This window comes from Chenopodium quinoa, unplaced genomic scaffold (genome assembly GCF_001683475.1).
Source record: "Chenopodium quinoa cultivar QQ74 unplaced genomic scaffold, ASM168347v1, whole genome shotgun sequence".
Classification (NCBI taxonomy): Eukaryota; Viridiplantae; Streptophyta; class Magnoliopsida; order Caryophyllales; family Amaranthaceae; genus Chenopodium; species Chenopodium quinoa.
Genome location: NW_018745533.1, coordinates 2,217,115 through 2,237,793, shown reverse-complemented (window position 1 = coordinate 2,237,793; position 20,679 = coordinate 2,217,115). Strand labels below are relative to the sequence as shown.

Genomic DNA, 20,679 nt, shown 5'->3' with positions numbered 1-20,679 from the left:
TTTTGTATTTTTTTCTCCATAAATCATCTATCATGGTAGTAGGCTATTAGCATTGTCCCCAATCTTGGTTATCAAGCTATGGAGGCATGAACTTTGGTGACAAATTGACTTCGATCAAAATTAAAAAAGATGAACGATTTTCATAGAATATGCTTCGAGATGTAGAATTTCTCTAATTACACCCCTAATAAATTTTTTTCTCAAACCTCAATCTACCACCTATGTCATTAGTACAATCGCGGCTTGTTTGGCAAAAATAGCGGTAGTGAGTAGCAGATTGTTGTTAAGGTAGCGAGTAGCGGTCAATTAGTAGCAGGTAGAGGTTAGCTGTCAAAGTAATGGTTGATACTATGAGTATTTGACAAAAATAGCGGTTGCAATACTAAAATATATCAAAATTTATATAAATATTGTTTAAAAAGTAATAAAAACCTGTCCAACGATACCCGCTACTTTCAAACGCTACTATTTTTAACGTTTGAGAAAAGCTACTTAAACGCTACCTCTACCACTAACCGCTACTAGAACCGTTACCTTGCCAAACACTCTCAAATTTTCTTCTGGTTGGTCAAAACGCTAACCGTTACCTCAAACGCTACCACCAAACAGAGCCTAGTCTAAACAAAACCGCTAACATTAGCGATTAAGAAAGGTAAATTGGCAAGTAAATTTACGATTTTTAGGTAAATGAATTACTACTTCAATCACCAACTTAAATATAGAAAACATGTCCACTTTCAATTGAATTAGCAATTCAATCTCGGATAATTAGGTAAAGTCACCGATTGAGTTAGTAGGGTGGACCAAGATAAAACCACAAATTCGATTTTTATTCGACATTACTATGGTTTTTAGTTCTTTTTTTTTTAAAAAAAAGTCATATGATATATTTCATAAAAAGAATAAAAATTTAGTCAAAATCACCATTATTTTGAAAAATATCAACAAATAAATTTTAAACCGGTTATTTTGAAAACTATCAACAATCGATTTTACGGTGTGCCGTGTGGTTTGATTTGAATTTTTTTTTTTGAAACCGCACCAAACTGCAAAACCACGAATCAATCAAATTTGAAAACCGCTTCGTAACTTTCAAACCGTACACCGCACCAAATCGCGATACTCTACACAAGCCCTGGTAGAGAATCCAAGTGGCAGGTGAAAATGAAGTGAACGTGGTACACTCCCCGAAACTCCTCCACTCTTCTCCCGCATCCTCTAAACTCGTCGTTGACACTCTTCTCTGCAAATCACCACTCTCTCTCCACCACCGCAACCATGTATCGCACGGCGGCGAATCGCCTCCTCTCCCACTCTCTCCGATCACTCACAACCACAATCAACATTCATCCTTCTTCTTCTTCAATTTTTACTTCTTCTCGTTTTTCTACTTCCTCTTCTAATCCCTCCTTTTCTTCCTCTAACCCTAACCCTAATCTTAATCCTCCTAATTTTAATTCTACTCAATCAGAAACCCCTAATTTCTCCGACCATTCTTCGTCCTCTCAAACGACGTCGTCTTCGTCTTCGTCATCTTCATCGGGAGAAGAACCTCGCTCTACTAGACGCCCTGTTGTGGAGTACGAAGAGGAGCAAGCTCGTGTTCTTCAAGCTTCTCTCCGTCACGTGGTATGCACGTGCCTCTTCCCCCAATTTCATTTTACCATTTTCGCATTTTAGGGATCATGTATTCTGGGTCTATCTAATTGCATTCATTTGATTCATGGGTTTTTCAAAATATTGCTTATAATGCAGTTTGAATTATTATAAATTTTAATCATAATGTTTCATTTTTTTTATTTTTTGGGGAAGAAAAATGTGGGTCTTAGTTTTCCTGTTATATACTGGTATTACAATTTGACAGGATTCAAGATGAAATTATATACTATAGTATAGTTGAAATGTTGAATTTTGTATTAGTTTTCGAATGGAATTGATGACTGATATGTAAGCCAGTGGAATGTTGAGGGGTTAATGTTATGATTGTGTATACCAGGAGAATTTGGGATGGACTGAGACGGCGATGTTGGCGGGCGCAAGGGAGATTGGACTCTCTCCCTCCATTGTTGGATCATTCCCTAGGAAAGAAGCTGCACTTGTTGAGGTGGTCCTTTTGATTTTTCTGATGTATGAATCATGCTGTTATTAAATGTTCTTGTGCATCTGATGAAAATTGGCAACATAACAAAGATGTGGCTAGTAAAAGTTATGGTCTCTCTTTTGTTGAACATAAGATTTGCTAATAATATTGGAATGACATAGGTATTTGGTTTATATACATGCTCACATGTTGCTCGTCTTATGCTTAGAAAAAAGAAAATGATTTGGCATGTATGAAGCTAAAATTTTTCACATTGCAAAGAATGATGATGTCTAAAAACAATGTTGGAATGCTTTGCCTTTATTGTTTCTTGCCTGACAGGCTGAGTTACCATCTTGTCGCAAGATCTGATCAATATTCAAAGATTGGATAGCATTGCTAGGGTATTGAGAGTTTCCTTGCTAAATGTATCAATCGGTTTTTTTTTTTTTTTTTTTTTTTTTTTTTTTTTTTTGTGTTTTTTCCACTTGTTAGGGGTAGTGGAATAAACGCAAATGTGTTACCACCTTTTAGTATGACAAAGATTGTCTTGTATCAGCGACTCATTATTAGTGAAACCTATTAAAAATTGCGTGTTTTCAGTTAGCTATGTAGTGTGTGTTTTTGTTTATCATATATCATACATGCCTATCCACTTAAAAAAATTCCCCCCCTTTGCCTTTGCAGTATTTCATGGATGAGTGTTTGGAAAGACTTATTGATATAATTGAGTCTGACACGGAGCTGAAAAACTTGATTCCCAGTCAACGCATATCAAAACTTGTGAGGATTCGTCTGGAAATGCAGGCTCCATATATATCAAAATGGGCCCAGGCTCTTAGTATTCAGGTATATTTTTTTCCTATCACTTGCTGACTTGAATAGTTGAATGTGCCATTTTCTTGTTATCATTTTTTATTCCAAGTCAATGAATTAGGATAGGCTTGCTATATCTAAGGTTTATGGATGACATTTACAACATGAACCACTATAACGGGGGAAGAAAAGGCAAGGCTCTTATAAGTATCTCTATTGTGATCTGACCAAAAAAGAAGAAGACTATTAAAAATTGTCTGGGAGAAATTTAATAAGCATTACTTAGACTAGCACCCATGACTCATTCCTAAAGAATGCATGTTACCTAATATTCCTATGTGAAAACATGGGCAAAGTTAGCTTCTATATTAGGCAGGCCGTAATATATTGTATGTTCTTTTATACTCCGTATTATTTTAAGTATTTGCAACTTTCTTGAGTTTGTGATAGTTGATCATAAGTTCTGTGTTTTGATTAATAGGCGCTACCAACAAATGTCCCTACAAGCTTTAAGCAACGTGCTGCTTTGATTGATGAGATTTGGCATGCTGCTGGTGATGATACCTCTGATTTTGATTGGTTTGTGAAGCGCACTGTGCTTGGTGGAATATACTCCACAACTGAGGTTTACATGTTGACCGATAAAACTCCAGGTTTGTTTAACTCTTCTGTGTGTGTAATTTGTTGTCTGGACGTTCTTCATAATTTTCTGTAATTTTATTTTTATTTTTTAAGGCTATCTCTATGCTAATGACTTGGTTTTGATATTCCTAGGAAGGTTTGACATATCTTTATATATATGTAGTAGTAGTTGCCATAACTTTCAATTTGCTGTATAGTAGAGCAGTACCTTGGAATACATTGCATGGCCTTATCTCTTTGGTAGGATTAGATCTTAAGGAGAGTAATTTCTTAAGTGTTACGCTTGGCATTACCAGAGAAATCTTACAGGACTAGAGTAGCTGGTAGTGAGGACAATTATTAGCTACCATAAAGCTGGTTGAATTATGGCACCTTAACTCTGCTCAGTGTTTGGCTTTGTATTTCTTTTCAACTATTACATCATTGTCAAATGCCTGATGATTGACTTAGATGCAAAAACACTGATTGCTGCACGGACTTGATCACCTGATTAAAACCTTTACTATGGATAGGAGGATGTTTCTTCTTGCTAGTTTGCCATGGGTCATCCACTGTTTTCTCTCTTAATTTTTTTTTTCCCCCTATTTTTGCCCCGCTATTTTAAAAGTCATTATTCATAGACACCAAGAATATATGCCTTTTGGGTCTTGCATGGCTGTCAATTCTTGTATTCGGATTTAGATGTATGCCTGCAATGAGGAAGGGCTGGCTGTAGAGAATAGTTTCTTTTGTATAGAGTGTAGTAGGGGAAATCAGTAATGGAGAAGGGAGGGACGAAGTACAGTTTGCTGTTGTGAATTCTTACTTGAGAATTGAGATTGAGGAAATATATTGTGGACTGTGGAGATATACTATAGGGTCTCTGCGGTTGCTAGAGGTCATTCCCAAATTAAAAGAGTGTAGAGTATGCCTTAATTTCAACTCCGATACCTTCTGACCCTAAGCACGCAATTTGTTCCAGATTTTCGTGACACATGGGCATTCCTGGATGCGAGAGTTAGAGATGCCTTTGATTTAAAGAAGACCCTTCAAGAGGTTTGCTGTTTTTTGTTCTTTTCCTTTGTTTTTGTTTTCTGGATTGAGTAGGAAACCTTATCACTAGTGTAATTATTCACAGGCTCAGTACTTAGCAGAAGCTGTAGGTGCAGGCTTGGGTGGCTCATTTCAGGGACTAGTGAAAGGAGTTTTCAAAAGATGATCCTCCTTCAACCTGAAGAATCACTCAATAACATGTAGTTGCATAATTAAATGGATATGCTCAAATTTGATGAGGCTCTTTGAAGCAACCTGTCCAACTTTTGCGTAGGATTTATGACCTTGCCTTGTGTTTCAGGCTACTTGTGCCTTTTGGTAGGTTAAAAGTTTTATCAAAATTGCTACATTGTTGGTCGTTTTGCTGCTTCTGCATGTTGGTGACCAGAAGTATGGTAGAGGATGAAATTAAGAGATAGGCTGCATTTTCGTTTCCATGTTATATCACATATTGAAATTGTTTTTTTTTTTTTTTTGTAAATGAATGGATGAGCTAATAATGCCCTCTGTGGTTGGAGTTGAAAAACTCTTGTTTATTACTCTGCCAGTTTGTGCAGTTTGATGTATGACATTTTTTGTTATTTATTTTTATTATGGAAGCAACATATTTACTTATTCTTGGGATATGTTTTTTTTTTGTGTGTGTAAATTGGTTGAGCTCATATGTGGCTAGGAAACTTTGTTAAAAAAAAAAAAAAAAAAAAAAAAAAAAAAAAAAAAAAAAAAAACCTTCTGGGAAGGGAGCCATTTTGATTGTAAAAACTGCAGTCGAATGGGGTACAAGAGTATTCCTCATGCTGAAGGCGACTCTTTGTAATTGAGGGTTTTAACCCTCATAGCTGAAGGCGACTCTTTGTAATTGAGGGTTATATCGTCTACAGTTAAGAAGTGCATTGAATCTTGAATAGTTTAAGATGTAAGCACTGGACTGAGATGGAAGTTTGTGGAACTCCAGCTCAACTAAGTAAACTGAATATGAAATAAAGGCAAGTAGGGGAAGTCTTGTTGCTTCCACAACTAAATACTAGTTTTCTGGATGAACTAGCAGCCTTTGCATTTGCAAAATGCACATAATCAACACATTAACCCATTATATGCACTGTTAAATAACACCTAACCATTACGCACTAACCACTACGCACTACGTACATGACTTTGTACGTAATCTGCCAATAGACACCGTAGACATAAGCTTGTAATATTTCACAATTCAATGTTTTCCTACAAAATACAAACATAAAATCTTTCTATTGTACCATAGTCTTCTTTCCCAAACACCCTAAATTACAGATCAATGAATTTAAAAAAATAATAATAATAATAATAAAAATCCTAGTCAAAGTATAAGAATTTTATCATGAAATGCTGTAGCTGTCAGCTCTCATATTCTATCATATCAAGCACCCAAAAACCTAAAATATAACTTTCTTCCTGTTACAAGGCTTGAATGGGATCTTGACAATTCCATGATAAGCTTGAAATACTGAGTTTTTCAGTGATTCAGAATAGTCTTTGATTTTTTGACATTACGAGATGCTGACAAATCAGCACTCCGTTGTACCTAATTACTGGCTTAACCATCACTTCATGGCTGAATATCCCCTTAAGCCTGTATCTCCTGTATCCTCTTTATCGCGTCCTCCATTGTAGGCCGTTTATTAGGATCAGTCTCGGTACAGCTGGCCCCCAATTGAAGGAGTTGTATCATAGCATCTAGTGAATTTGTAGAAGATGCTATTTCCGGATCTAAGAACCCTGCTTCTTTCTTCTCCTCAATGGCTGTTCGAACCCACTGGATGACATTGGTGCCTCCTTTGCCGGTATTGAGATATTGAGAAGGGAATTTCCCTGTAAGCATTTCAAGGATGACGATCCCAAGACAATATACATCTCCTTTGGAAGAGACTTGCTGGCTCTCAACTGATTCAGGTGACTTGTAAGCAAACAACCCTTGTGCTGCTTGTGTTGGTGTCACCATTCGGCTGAAACCATAGTCAGCGAGAAGTGGTTCGTAGTTGCTGCCTAGAAAGATGTTGCTAGACTTAAGGTTCCCGTGTGGAAGCTCATAGTCAGACAGTTCTGCATACAGGTATTGCACTCCGCTGGCTATGCCTTTTATGACCCTCAGTCGCATAGGCCAGTTCAGGTCTGCATGACTAAGCCCTCGATCCCCTGAAAAACCATGACCACAAAAATCAAAAATTCAGACTCATTTATTGTCCTGAGTGCATGTAGTATTCATTCAGTTTAATAAAACAAGTGTATGTCTTAGCTTCAAGTTTACAAATCATTGTTTATCTTTGAATGCAGGAAGTTCCTTTGTGCTAAAATTTCTACAAAGAATATTTGAACACAAGATGTCAAGAACACATGCTTAAGAGTGTGTTTTCCCTTCGTATATGGATACTTGATTAACAAGAGATTGTCTAATTGATGTAATTACTGTGCAGGAGGATTGCATCCCTATTGATATGTCAGAAATATGGAGTAGACGACATTAGTGGAAAACTTCTACGATACCACATACAGGAATAGCATAATTAAGCTTTGAAGGAGTAAGACATCATACCGTGCAAGACATACAACAAACTGCCTTTTGGAACGTACTCGGAGACCACAAGCTTCTCTTCTTTTCGAAAATGGTAAGCTAGGGGTGTCAAGATATTCTTATGACGAAGCTTCCCAATCCTCCTAATTGCAGCATCAAAGTCATCCTTCCCCAACTTATTCATATCTCTTATCCTCTTAACTACGACAGACACCCCATTAGACATGACAGCCTTGTAGGCCGATCCTAGAGCTCCATTCCCCAACACCTCAGCAGACGCCTTCATCAGATCAGCCAAGCCAAACGTACCCTTTTCATTATTGATCACAGTTAGATCACCAATCGCTGCATTTTTTCCTTGAGACCCTTTTCGATCACCCCCACTGCCCTTCTTTGAGGAATCACTAACACTAGATTTTCTTGAGCCACCACCAGATAGGACACTACCCCCACCAGAAGTAACGCTACTCCCAAAACCACCACTATTCATGCTTCGAGCACTCCCAGCACCAACACTCCTGGAGGTTCCTTGCACACGTACCTCCACCACATCTTCCGTTGGCTCCTTGTTATTATACACATCAAAAGCTTCATCATTGTTGTTCTGGGACTTCTTTATGGTTGTTACAATGAGAACTATAGTCATAATCACCACAATTCCCACCATTATCCCTATAGTAACCTTCACATTGTTGCCATTTTTTCGTACAACACTGCATTTCTTGCTTACCGGCTTCCCACAAACACCCGAATTGTCCTTAAACGCATCCGCCCCAAACCTTACCATACTCTCCGGAACTTGGCCTTCCAACATATTCCCAGACATATCCAACTCAGTCAATGTGTCTTGCGAAATCTCAGGTATCGAACCAGTAAACTTATTCCTTTCTAAATGAAGAGCCATTAACCCCTTCAATGTACCTAATGATTTAGGTATTTTACCAGAAAACTCATTGTCTGACAACCATAATCTCCTCAATGTTGTACCATCAAAAAAGTCGTCTGGAATTTCCCCTGAAAATTTGTTAGAACTTATATATAGTGACCTCAAACCTTTCAACGTATTGAAAGGTGGTATAGGACCAGAAAACGAGTTGTTCGAAAGACTTAGAGTCTTCAAGTTTGGAATTTGGGCAATAGAACTCACATCAACAGAACCCGAAAGGCTCATTTTTGTTAAATGCAAACGAATGATCACAGGTTGTTGTTTCTCACAGAAAACACCTTCCCATTTGTCCTTGCAGGGGTCTGTGTTGGGTTTCCAACTGTCCAAAAATTCGGTGTTTGACATCGAAATCTTGAACGCCAAGAGGGCTTCTGCCTCCGTGATCGACAACAAACACGGAGGCGATAATGAGAGGCAGAGGAGGAGGAGAAGAAATCGAACAGCAGACATTTAAGGTTTGCTGTTGTTTCTTTCTTTCTTTTTTCCTTTGCCTCTTTTTAGAGAATGAGATGAAGATAGAGAGATGAAATTATGGGAATTTTTCTCTGCTATGGAAGAAGGAAATCTCTTTATTTTTTTATTTTTTATTTTTTTTTTTTTTTTTGGGTGGTTGGGAGATGCTGATTAATGGTTGATCTTGGTTATGTTTATTGAAAATAGTGTAATTTTGATTTTTGCAATGTATCATAGTTTTTTCTATGATTCATGAATCTTGTTTGAAAAATATTGAGGTTGCTGCCATTAGAGCGTGATTTGCTAAGAATAGGTTCAAATAACAGAGAAAGAGAGAGAAGGATATTTGAGAATTGAGAGGGTGAAAATCAGATAGAATCCTACTATACACATAATGAGCAAATGAGCGGGAATTGAGGGATTTATTTGGTTTGATTATAGATATTAGATACACACTTTTATAGGACTATCCTTTTTTTGTACTACAAATTATTTGTTAGCAAATTTTAAGAGGAAATATAGGAATAGATATGGAGAATTTATCAGCCAATGTGTCTTCTCTAATCAATCCCAACTGGGAAGTAATACATGAAATCATATCAATATTGTTGCGAATATTAATTATGTAGCCTATTTATCCCCTAATGTGCTGTTTTGTAAATTTTCGTTGCCCTCAAGGGAGGTTTGCCTGGTTTGTAGGGAGGAAAGGGGAAAGCCTGATTGAATTTTTACTAGTATGAAACAATTTTTTGGAACTTCACAATTGTATTATCAATCATCCATTTCATTGCATTTTAACATAGCTTGTTAAAAACTTCAATCATTTGCAAGTAGTTACTATAAATAATATAAATACATTAATGTGACTATAATCAATTAGTACCAATAAAAATTACTACCCTTTATTTGTTAGTTTGTGCATATATTCTTTCATGATCATACAGTAAATCTTTATCTCTGCATTTTCTCGAAGCTGATAGCATGAATCAATGTGATGAGAAGGCCTACAACCAAATAATCAAATAAATGTTAGAATTATTGGGAAAAAATAATCATCACAATTTTATTTTATTTTTAAGTTGAAGAGAATAGAACTTAATAGCACGTAGGAACGAGAGTTCTAATAGGAGTATGATGTATTTACCGAAAAGATATTGTAATGACCGGGATCAGCAACGTGCTTGCTGAGGTTCTCAAGAGGCCCTTCACCGGTATAAACAGCTTGAAAACACAACCCAACAAAGGCCAACATAGCAAGCCTCCCGTTCTTGATCTCCTTAGTCCTTAGAACCATGACGGGCTCAGGGGACCCTCTTCCCCACATCAAGGGATCAAACCATAGTCCCCCTGGGTAACCCACATCGGGTTTTGGGTTCTTCTTGTGGGGAACCTTAGGCTCGATGTCAACACATCCAGGGTTCACATAGTCTGCCCATCTCCTACCCTCAACCCACCCCATTAAGGCTAGTTGTACCACAAATAGGGTGATTGGGTCTGCAAAATACTCGCGTGATCCAGCATCGTACCAATTGAAGTCTTCCATAAAGCCAATGGATTCGAGCCACTCCGGGATTAGGATGCCTGATACTGCTAGCATTGCCCATCTGCTGTGCATAAGCTCTGCTTGAGCAAACCATCTCAGTGTCTCTGGGTCTGACCCTGCATTTAGTAATTTGTTTTATTTTAGTTAACAAGTAAAATTTTACCATCATACATCAACAATACAAAATAATACATACCTAATCCGAGTGGGTCGAAGCCAAAATCACCGGGAAGACTACAAACAATAGGAGGTAAAGTTATGTACATAGTTAGCATTTTAATGATAAAAACTAAATTGAATTACATTTTTGGTGCATTAATTCAGTTAAGGGACATCTAATGATGTAATATTGGATTGATAATTTAGATTTTGGTTAATGATATATGCAGTCCTAAGGGCTAAGCATTTCCGCATTAATATTTATGATCACATGATAAAATCATGGGTTGATTGGTGTTATTAGTGTATAATTTATGCTTTAAGTTTCCTCCTTTATCTTTCTTTTACACAAATAACATATCATTTTTGTACAAACTTACCTTATAATATTAAATTAATGTGATGAGATGATGTTTAATATCGCATTGTTATTGTAAAGTCGTTTATGTTAATATCGTAGGAACTGGCTAAAACGACTTATATTTGAGATCGAGAGTTTCGAATAACCAACCTGCCATCTAACCATTGAGGTGGTGTGCTACCAGGGAACCACAAAGGCCTATCTGGAGGAAGTGGTTCACAAACACTTGAAACTCCTCCTTTAGCTGCATTCACCTTACTACTACTTCCAACCATACATTTCTTCACTTGATTCGGATATAATTTCCCTGGAATTTCTCTGTTCTTACAGAATTTCCAACAACCATTAATTAATTAATCAGAATTTGATGATAATTAAAAGAAAAATACAGGATAAAAACATTACTCAAAGTAGAATATATTATATTATAAAGTTTGAAGCATCTTATGTTTCATAATAATTAATTACAGTACCTAATTGGAAGGTTTGAGGACAGTGCAGTTGAAGCAACAGCCAAAGCCATTTTTTAATGGTGCAAAGATTATTCACATAAATGAACAGTTGATAGTTTATTGGAGGGAAGCTTGTCACAAGTAGCTTATCTGCAAACTTGGATTTTGTGATTATAAACTGTTATTCAGATTTTGACTTGTGGTTGGGCTATATGCCTATATCCTATAGCTTTGTTAAGCCCATTACTTGCAACTAAATTGTTTCATTGTTTCTCCAATGTTTCGAGTTCGAGCCTTGGGATGGCTCATTTGGGTCATTACTCGATTTGAATCTGGATTAGCTACGGTCTATTCAAATAATTTGAAATATATTACTCCTTTTATTTTTCTTTTATTGCACCATAAGGACTTTTACACAATTTACATAATCTTCTTTGACCATCTTTTGTGATTTATCCATTAGGAAAAACATAGTCATGTGGGATTTAGTTAAATTCGTCTCGAAATCTATTTTTAAATATCAATTTTTTTATGATTTTTACAAAAGTACAATTATAGATATTAATATCCGAAGTAAGGTATCGACAAGTGTGAAATCCCTCATGGTGCAAGAAAAAAAAATTGAGGAAGTATTATGTTGGGTAATTACCCAATTATCGAAATTGGATAATGAAAGCTATCTTAGTGATGAACCCACAACTAAATAAGCGTGTACAACTTAAGTTTAATTTTAACAAGCGTTTAAAATCAAAGCTAATATGTAAAGATAAGGAATTTTTTTGTAAGTATCCAAAACACTCCATTAATAGTTATAAGTAATATGAATAATCGGTTCAAAGTTGGACATACTAAGATGGAAATGTGATATGAAGTATTATGTATATAATTCTATGACAAACTAAAATAGAATTGTCAAATTGCCTATAATGATGCCATGATGGCTATAAATACTCTATGTCATCACTTTTAATGGTGAGGAAAACAATAACATATTGTGTCTTTTATGTTACATACTATGTACCTTAGGTTAATTATTCACTCATTACTTTTGTCCATGAATTGTAAGATAAAAGGGGAAACATGAAGAATAATACTCCAATGTATATGAGATTCTATCCCATGTTTTTAGTAGCAACCTAAACTAATGTAGCTAGTATGTACAAATTTCAAGAAAAAACTTCAAGAAAACCAAAATGAAGTTTACATGAGGTTTTGCCTAGTACAATAATGTGTTGTTTTGCATATTGTGAAGTAATGTGAACAATGGCATAAAAAAATGCTTCTATTGGTTGTATAATACAAAACACTACCTCTCTACTTCTATCCCTATTTTTTCCCGATTAACTTCATTCAATTGGTAAGAGTTTCAACACATACATAATTATCATAAAACTATTAAATTAGAGTACACCACTTAAACTTAAGGAAATGAAAACTTCATACATGATTATCATCATAAAATAATTGAGTTAGAGAGCTCCACTTCTTTAATTGAATTGAGGTAAGTAATGATGGAACAACATATGCCATGCTAATCATAAAGTACAACTTACAATCATTAATAAAATCTCAAATCTTACAAAATTAGGCAAATACCAACCTTATTCAACCAAACCTTGAATTAAATTTCAATAGAAAGAAACGAACCTCCTAACTTTGTCAGTGTATTCTACTTGACTACTTCCAATCACTGTTCCTTTCCAATTACTCCAACAATTTCCTTAACTTCTCACCTGATTTTGATCTCTGACATCTCTCCTTCCCAAATCCAACCTCTTCAATGGCAATTTCATCTTTCCCTTCAATTTCCCACTAAAACACCTCAAAAAAACCCTTAAAAATCGCATCTTCTTTACTGGGGTTTGTCAAAAAACCATGTTTCATCAACAAAGAGCAGAATTAAGAAGATGGGTAGTTTCAATTTTGTCCAATCACAAAACCCTTTTCACAGTTTTATGGATCGTGGGATTTGCATCGGTTTTTATATGGCAGCGCAACATTGTTGATAATTTGTTGTCATTCCGGCGAGCTCCGGGACGCCCAATGCCGAGATTAAGGCCGTTTTCTTTCAACATTTCGGATTTCGGGGCGGTCGGAGATGGTGGTACTGATAATACTGCGGCGTTTGAGAGGGCTATTTCAACCATTGCTAAGCTTGGGAAGAAAGGTGGAGGTCAGCTTAATGTGCCACCTGGGGTTTGGCTTACTTGCCCTTTTAATTTAACCAGTCATATGACTTTGTACCTTGCTGAAGATGCTGTTATTCTTGGAGTTGATGTGAGTTTTTTTTTTTTAATCTTTGATTTCAATTTGTGTTTTGTTATGATTTTGATGTTGTTGTTATTGTATATGGTAGGAAGATGATTTTTTTTTATAGAGATATGAGTAGTTATATGAATTTGTTTTATACTTTGTTTATAGTAAGTTGTGATTGTTGCTTTGAGTGTTTGATTAGTTGATTCAAGGTCTGGTATTGGCAGAGAGAATGTTAGGTTAATCTTATTTTTCGTGTAGGCGAATTTGGTTGTGTGATTAGTAGGAGAGAAGAATAAGGTTTGTTGTTTATGATGAATGTTTGTTGGCTAATTCCTCCTTTAGAATGTGCTATATGGCCTGTATCAACTGTTTGAATGGCTAAATGCTGGAACTTTGAGGTGATATACTGCCAGAGTGCTAAAATGTGAATCTGATCCATCTTGTTTGAAAGGGGAAAGGGAGATCATTGAAAGGAACTTCAAATTTTGCTTTGATTTGTTTAGAGTGAGTTACCTCCTTATGTGCTCCAATGTGATGGTGTTGGGCATTTATAACAGAACTTAGGAGGGGAAGGGAGGTTATGCCGCTTGGATATTGAATGTAGTTGAGCGGACTAACGCAGTGATTTGATTGAGCAACTGTCCAAAGTCATGGAGATTTGGTATTTAATGATTACCTATATGAGCCTGCTGAAGATTGTGAGAGTTAGAATGAGCATGAAGCGAAATTGGAAGATACATTTACAATACACTAATCTAGAAGTGTGGATTACTTTTTTCAAGCATGTTTTATGTTGATAATAATGTATTTTAAGCTGCACTGCATGAGCAACCATCACTCTGTGAAAGTGGTTGCCAAAGAGATATTTGCATTATAAAAGATGTTAATGAAACTACCTCTTGCGCCATTTTACATTGTAAATGTTTACATGGTTATGAGAAAGGGAGAAAACAGAGGTCATTTAGATGTTTTCTTGAGTTCTCATCTCACAAACCATCATGTGTGCTTTAGTTATGCACAGTTTTCTATTGAGGCTCTTTGCCGTGAGGCACACTGATTTATGCTCAAGAGAAGTGAAAATCCACAAGTCCAATTGCGTAACAGTTCAACTTTTATTTGGACATATTCCATTAGGCTTTTACATTCAATAGAAATTTAAGTTTCAGATGCTGGATCAAAGGATATGTCTATGTTTATAAGATTCACTACCATGGGCCTAAAGTTAAATGCCACAATCTATTTACTGTGAAAGGATAAATGTCTACTACTGTTAGTGACTGCTATTAGTAACTCTTAAAGGTACAATCTTGTCAAATTGCTAGTAGCTGTAATTGTTGTGATGAAGGGAAATGACCATTCCTTATTTTGAATTCCTAATTATTGTAATTTTTATGATTAAATCCTTGCTTGAAGGAGTCATACTGGGTTGTCTGTTGCTATATGCTGAATGATAAATTTCAGGTATTGTTTAGCTGTGGTTCCTGAGAAAGAAGGACACTTAATTTTCTGCTACTAGAACAAAATACTGACTTCTTACTTTGTGATATATATTTTTTCTATTTCAGAAAGCAATAGACACTTTTTTTTTTTTAAGTGACACGCTTCCTCTTTTTGGATATTTCCTACCATAATCTTTTTTCTTTAGTCACCATCACTATATTTTAAATTATTCCTTTCTTCCCATGGTCCTCACTCCTACATTATTTTAAATATCTCTCCTCTCACATCGTTTTTTCTTTATATTAACTATTAAACCATCATCACTTTCTCATAATATATAATCCTCCAGCACCGCTACCATAATAATTCAAGGGGCTTATGTAATTCTCCTTAAAGTTCGTGTGGAATCTAGTGTGTCGCTTAAAAAAAAAATAGAGGGTGTATTAAAGAAAATTGAAGATTAAATGATTGAGTTGGGAGAAGGGTGGATCTAGTGATGTTTGATTTTTATACTTCCTCATTTCTCAATACATGAAACAAGTTGACTTTGAATGAGTGTCAAAATTTCACATTTACTCTCCTTGCAAGGATAGAATGTCAACGAGTCAATCTAGTAGTTGAGAGAGTGAGCTTTGGTGAAACAAGAATAAGGTGTCAGGAATTTTCCTGAAAGTGTCATGGACTCATGGTGGACTATAAACCATATCTTTTTTAAGTTTTTCTTTCTTTCATGGCGCTCGTTGAGTTGAATGTCACTGAGTGCTGTTGTTTTGGTTGTTTATTGCCTGTAAAGCTGTTTCTTACCATGAAATTCCCATTTGGGTGTATAGGATGAGAAGAAATGGCCATTGATGCCACCATTGCCATCATATGGATATGGGAGAGAGCATCCTGGGCCCCGATATGGTAGCTTGATTCATGGTCAAAATCTCAGAGATGTCGTCATAACTGGTAAGTTTGCTTAGTATATTAGCGATTCTAATTTTGCTGAGTAATTGAACTTGAAAAGAAGAGTTTTGTTTCCTTGTGAGTTACAATAATAATGAAAAATGTTACTATTATTTCTCCCATTAGCTGTCTATATTGGATTGGGAGTTTATCTGTGGTGGCATTTTGACATCTCAGCCTAATGGCTGCTGTGCGTGCATGTATGACTGTATGAGTGTGGACATGGCATAGAGCCTTGTGTAAAAGGTTGGTGGATCAAGAAGTCTAACAGAAAAATATGTGTATGTCAAAAATGATACATTAATTATAGAAATCAGCCTGTCAAAATAAATAAATTAATTAATTAAAAAAGAAATCAGAGTATGGCGTTTTTTTTAGAAAGGCTCTTAGTATAAAGAAGAATTGTAATCTTACTAAGTTATGGCTTTAAAATCTACAGTTTTCTTAATGGATGACTTGCTTAAGGTTATATTCTTTGTAATCCTAATATATTTTTAGGGCCTGTTCTCTTTAGCTTAATTTCAGTTCAGCTTAGCTCAGCTCCAATCATTTCAGTTCAATTTCGTTCCTAATTTCATTTTCTCATAAAATATTCATTTCAGCTCTATTCAGTCCAGTTAGTTCAGCCCCAATCAGTTTAGTTCAGCTTAGCTCAGCTCAGTTCTATAAATCAGAACAAGCCCATATTTATATCTCATTTAAAAATAAATACTATTGTTTATATACTCACTCCTTAAAAAAAAATATTTCTACTGTCTTTTATTATTTCTAGATTGTTGTTATATCTTCTGCCTTTCCAGAAACCTATAGATTCCTTAATTCATATTCATTATTCTCTTTTAATATCCAATACGCTGTGGACATGAGGGCTAATTTTCTTCATTTAGTCTAGAGACACTAGATGTGATTTCATCTCTTGATCTCTGAGCTATGTAATAGTGTAATATGAGGCAAAATCATTTTGGGTAGTGAATGGAGTTTCAGCAAACAATTATTTGTTACAGGCAAACTTAAAATAGCTCAAAATAAAAAAATAGAAAATATATATTAAAAAAAACAAAAAAAACTGTTACTATATATATTTGCTAATGGAGACTGAAGTGTAAGTTACTGTTGACTTGAAGAGGATGGTACACTGATTTTGAAGTGCTGGCCTCTAAAATTAGATTACTGGTTTGGCCTTTTGCAAATTTCTTGGCCTTCTTTATCGCCCATAGGTGCATAGTTTAGGAATACCATTATAGACTCCTTAGTTTAGTCATCTAGCCACAAGCCACTATTTTGTATTTCTTCGAGATCAATAGAACTCTTCTCTCACATGTCCGTGGAAGTACCTAACTCGTCGTTAGTGAACCTCGTAAAATCTGTGTTCTTATTTGTTGATTTCTATTATCTTTTGTACATCTGTTGTGAGAGTAGATTTTTTTTTTTCTGTGATTCAACAATTTGTATCTGGTGATTTGAAATCCATTTATCATTCATGATACATTTTGTGCTTGCTGCGTTTCAGAAATATGTTTATTGGATCATATTGTATTGTCTATACCTTCTTCCCTCCTTGATAGACGAGATGAATTTTCAGCATGTTAGGTTTCACTTTAGTTGATTTACTCCATATGTTGTAAACTTGTAATATCAATGCTATTATTGATGCACTACTTTTGCTTAGATAAATCTATTTCAAATTGATGTGCTATAGCTGACAATATTGCAAACATTACCAGCACAATTTAACTTTACTCCTGCTGACAGGGAACAATGGTACAATTGATGGCCAGGGACAGACATGGTGGAAGAAGTACAGGCAGAAGGCCCTTAATAATACTAGAGGTCCTCTTGTACAGATCATGTGGTCAAGTGATATTGTTATTTCTGACATTACTTTACGTAATTCTCCTTTCTGGACATTACATCCTTATGACTGCAAGAATGTGACAATCCGGAATGTTACTATTTTGAATCCTGTGTTTGAAGCTCCAAACACCGATGGTATAGACCCAGGTAAGGTCATTTTACAAATTGTTCTGAGCAAGAGGATGTCATACTGTCAAATTTGTTTGAGAAATGTAGCAGTATACATACACATGTTGTACACCTAGTCAGACCCCTCCTCTGTCCGACTGCCCCTCCCCTTAAAAAGAGAGATTGTTTCACGTTTCCATTAAGAAGTTACCAACTTGTCCACTTGTATCAAACACTTGCACACTCCTGAGATCCTTAATTAGCTGGTCTCTTGTTTCACCTTTGGTCAATTTGAGATACCATTATCAGGAAAACTAACTAAACATCAATGATTGATAGAAAGACCTGTGTGGCATAAAAGTCCCGAAGACATGAAAGATGTTGCTCTAAAAGTTACTTCCATTCTGCAACTGACACATTGGGCCAATTTATTGCTTGAAAATTCTACTGGAATGAATGAGTCTGAACATATTGATCATTGAGCTGCAAATTTGTCCCATTGCTTTATAAGTTTAAAATTAAGGAGCCTGCTTGGCTTTCTTTTGTTCGGAAAGTTATTGATCATTGAGCTGCAAAGTTGTGCCATTGTTTTGATAAATTTCTACATTTCATCAATTTACATTAAATATCTTAGTAAACAACATTAAACATCATCTTTTGTCATGCAATAGGCAACAAAGATATACTGTACTATACAAGTAGATAATGCTAGCTTCATTGACAATCTGAGAAGGAATATCATATGGCTTGATTTAATCTTATAAAAGTGCATCCATATCGTCCTCGTCAACTAACTGGTACTCTGGCGGTACCCATCTTGTCTGTCATTGAAATTCGTAAGCAGAATGCAATAATTAAACTGATCTTGCCAGAAACCCTGTTTGAATCATTGACCTTACTCATATGTAACAGATTCATGTGAAGATATGGTGATTGAGGACTGTTACATCAGCGTGGGGGATGATGGAATAGCAATAAAGAGTGGTTGGGATCAATATGGCATTGCTTATGGCCGGCCCTCGAAAAACATTCTTATCCGAAATCTTGTTGTTCGGTCTATGGTCAGGTGAGTGAACTTCAATTATGAACTGTACAATTCCTTGGAGTTTTTTTGCTTCAGTGTGGTCATAATAGAGTGAATGACTGAATGTTGTGATGTGAAACCTCGCTGTTGGACCAACTTTGAACATTGTAGCCTTGTGGGTGCGACAATGAGCTCATGGAATCACCTCAATTTTAGTTCTGACTAAGAGTGTTTAGCTCTTTTTATTACTCACCCCCAATCTCTCTTCCACACTACCGCTCACAAATCCCATCCAAGGGAAAGTATATTACTAAGTTGGGGAATAACTTTTTCCTTGGTTTCCTGATTCAGCGCTTTGAGTTTGATGGTGCTAAAATTCATCTAGTCGCATTTAGTTTACAAAGGGAAAAGGATATATCAAGACTAATGGAATATCAACTATCAAACACAAGTTATAAGTTTAGATCCATAGGCAAATTTGTAACCTCAATTGATTCCAAGAATTCAGCCTAATATATTACTCCGTATATTGAAATTAGGTTCATGATCCTATCTTGTAGCGGTGGGAATTTCTGAAGATCAAGTGATATGACTGGGTTGTAAAATGTCATGAATTCATGATAGTAGGTCAATTTGCTGAGATTTTTTGCCAATCTTTTATGCTACATATTAGAAGTTCAACAACATTGGAACTTGTTCATTTTACCTCTGAACTATTTTGTACAGTATTAACTAATTAAGTTGCTATAACTCGTGAACTCCCCGTACAATTTGTGCAGTGCTGGTGTATCGATAGGGAGTGAGATGTCTGGTGGTGTCTCAAATGTTACAGTTGAGAATGTCCTTGTATGGAGTTCTAGACGAGCTGTCCGAATCAAAACAGCCCCAGGTAGGGGAGGATATGTAAGACATATAACCTACAGAAATCTAACATTTGATGAGGTGCGAGTTGGGATAGTTATAAAGACCGATTACAATGAACACCCAGATGAGGGATACGATCCCAAAGCTCTCCCAATCATTGGAGACATAAGCTTTACTTCAATCCATGGCCAGGGAGTTCGTGTGCCTGTGAGAATCCATGGGAGTGAGGATATCCCCATTCGGAACATCACATTCCGTGACATGTCTGTAGGATTATCATATAAGAAAAAACACATTTTTCAGTGTGCCTTTGTACAAGGCCGTGTGATTGGATCCATATTCCCAGCTCCTTGTGAGAATCTTGATTTATACGACGAAATGGGAAAACTCGTAAGACCCTCTTCTTCACAAAACATAACAGACATAGATTATAATATTTGAGGTTTTATTGAGATTGCAGGGTCTTTGTTCTCTGTTCAGTATATCCCAGTAGCTGCATTTATGCCAGGTACCGAAATTTTTGCTGAAATGCATAGGATTGTAGCCTAGTTTTGTTTCTTTTTCCTCTTTCTATAGGTTTTCCTTCAATGTTGCTAGAAATTTTATCACTGATGTGTAAATAGAGCCGATACACAGATAATGTACACGAAATCGATGGCGAATGGAACCAATATTTTTTAAGACTGATTTTCTTTTGAATTTTTGTTTTAGAAATGAGGTATTCGTCTTTATATAATCAATTTATTACCATATATTTCTAGTTTTTTCTGCATATTATTTATTATTTTCCCCTCATTTTTTTATGTTGTTGTTTAGAGAGCCATAAGGGCGAGTGATGAGAATCAATCTCAGAATCTCCTAGAATCTGGAGAGAAACTCTAATCACTTGAGCTATTCCTCGCTCTCAATTCCCTCTCATATTTAAGTGTTCATTTTCCAATTTTGCTACTTGATGCTATTCATGTCAAATTTGACTGCAAATGAACTCAATATGAGAGCTTAGTTGCTAGTGAGTAGAATTGAATGAGTATATAAGTATATAACTATTACGGAGTACGAATTTACAATTATAATAAATAAAACTTGTATGAATTAGAAAAGTTCTAATATAAGTAAATAACCGATGGTTAAAAATATGACTATTATAGATTGA

The 20,679-nt window shown here is 35.7% G+C and overlaps 4 protein-coding genes across 4 annotated transcripts; 2 read left to right on the top strand and 2 right to left on the bottom strand.

The window, feature by feature from the left end:
- The first annotated feature begins 1,124 nt into the window (after window positions 1–1,124).
- Window positions 1,125–5,185, top strand: LOC110715808 (ubiquinone biosynthesis protein COQ9-B, mitochondrial-like). Its single transcript, XM_021894422.1, has 6 exons — window positions 1,125–1,629; window positions 1,997–2,104; window positions 2,768–2,929; window positions 3,378–3,549; window positions 4,500–4,573; window positions 4,656–5,185. The coding sequence occupies exons 1-6, from the start codon at window positions 1,279–1,281 to the stop codon at window positions 4,734–4,736; spliced, it is 948 nt and encodes a 315-aa protein (XP_021750114.1). The 5' UTR covers window positions 1,125–1,278; the 3' UTR covers window positions 4,737–5,185.
- An 89-nt stretch (window positions 5,186–5,274) lies between these two features.
- LOC110715810 (pollen receptor-like kinase 3) lies at window positions 5,275–9,137 on the bottom strand. The gene is made up of 2 exons (XM_021894425.1): window positions 7,140–9,137; window positions 5,275–6,742 (listed from the first exon to the last, which is right to left on the bottom strand). Exons 1-2 carry the CDS (start codon window positions 8,512–8,514, stop codon window positions 6,174–6,176), a joined length of 1,944 nt encoding a protein of 647 aa, XP_021750117.1. The 5' UTR covers window positions 8,515–9,137; the 3' UTR covers window positions 5,275–6,173.
- A 179-nt stretch (window positions 9,138–9,316) lies between these two features.
- LOC110715809 (photosystem I chlorophyll a/b-binding protein 6, chloroplastic-like) lies at window positions 9,317–11,209 on the bottom strand. Its single transcript, XM_021894423.1, has 5 exons — window positions 11,054–11,209; window positions 10,731–10,898; window positions 10,257–10,294; window positions 9,662–10,176; window positions 9,317–9,521 (listed from the first exon to the last, which is right to left on the bottom strand). The coding sequence occupies exons 1-5, from the start codon at window positions 11,101–11,103 to the stop codon at window positions 9,504–9,506; spliced, it is 789 nt and encodes a 262-aa protein (XP_021750115.1). The 5' UTR covers window positions 11,104–11,209; the 3' UTR covers window positions 9,317–9,503.
- Window positions 11,210–12,549: 1,340 nt separating this feature from the next.
- Window positions 12,550–20,278, top strand: LOC110715807 (probable polygalacturonase). Its single transcript, XM_021894421.1, has 5 exons — window positions 12,550–13,309; window positions 15,559–15,679; window positions 17,429–17,677; window positions 18,551–18,704; window positions 19,442–20,278. Exons 1-5 carry the CDS (start codon window positions 12,908–12,910, stop codon window positions 19,965–19,967), a joined length of 1,452 nt encoding a protein of 483 aa, XP_021750113.1. The 5' UTR covers window positions 12,550–12,907; the 3' UTR covers window positions 19,968–20,278.
- The last annotated feature ends 401 nt before the right edge of the window (window positions 20,279–20,679 follow it).

What these genes read in the sequence shown, in the direction of transcription:
- LOC110715808 (XM_021894422.1), top strand. Translation starts at nt 1,279, where the DNA reads ATGTATCGCACGGCGGCGAATCGCCTCCTCTCCCACTCTCTCCGATCA. An exon ending in AAGAAGCTGCACTTGTTGAG is followed by an intron (nt 2,105 to 2,767) that starts GTGGTCCTTTTG and finishes TTGCCTTTGCAG; the next exon opens with TATTTCATGGATGAGTGTTT. An exon ending in GTTGACCGATAAAACTCCAG is followed by an intron (nt 3,550 to 4,499) that starts GTTTGTTTAACT and finishes AATTTGTTCCAG; the next exon opens with ATTTTCGTGACACATGGGCA.
- LOC110715810 (XM_021894425.1), bottom strand. Translation starts at nt 8,514, where the DNA reads ATGTCTGCTGTTCGATTTCTTCTCCTCCTCCTCTGCCTCTCATTATCG. An exon ending in TTTGTTGTATGTCTTGCACG is followed by an intron (nt 6,743 to 7,139) that starts GTATGATGTCTT and finishes ATGGTTTTTCAG; the next exon opens with GGGATCGAGGGCTTAGTCAT.
- LOC110715809 (XM_021894423.1), bottom strand. Translation starts at nt 11,103, where the DNA reads ATGGCTTTGGCTGTTGCTTCAACTGCACTGTCCTCAAACCTTCCAATT. An exon ending in CCTCAATGGTTAGATGGCAG is followed by an intron (nt 10,295 to 10,730) that starts GTTGGTTATTCG and finishes TATTGTTTGTAG; the next exon opens with TCTTCCCGGTGATTTTGGCT. An exon ending in CTTCGACCCACTCGGATTAG is followed by an intron (nt 10,177 to 10,256) that starts GTATGTATTATT and finishes TACTAAATGCAG; the next exon opens with GGTCAGACCCAGAGACACTG.
- LOC110715807 (XM_021894421.1), top strand. Translation starts at nt 12,908, where the DNA reads ATGTTTCATCAACAAAGAGCAGAATTAAGAAGATGGGTAGTTTCAATT. An exon ending in CAGAGATGTCGTCATAACTG is followed by an intron (nt 15,680 to 17,428) that starts GTAAGTTTGCTT and finishes TCCTGCTGACAG; the next exon opens with GGAACAATGGTACAATTGAT. An exon ending in CACCGATGGTATAGACCCAG is followed by an intron (nt 17,678 to 18,550) that starts GTAAGGTCATTT and finishes CATATGTAACAG; the next exon opens with ATTCATGTGAAGATATGGTG.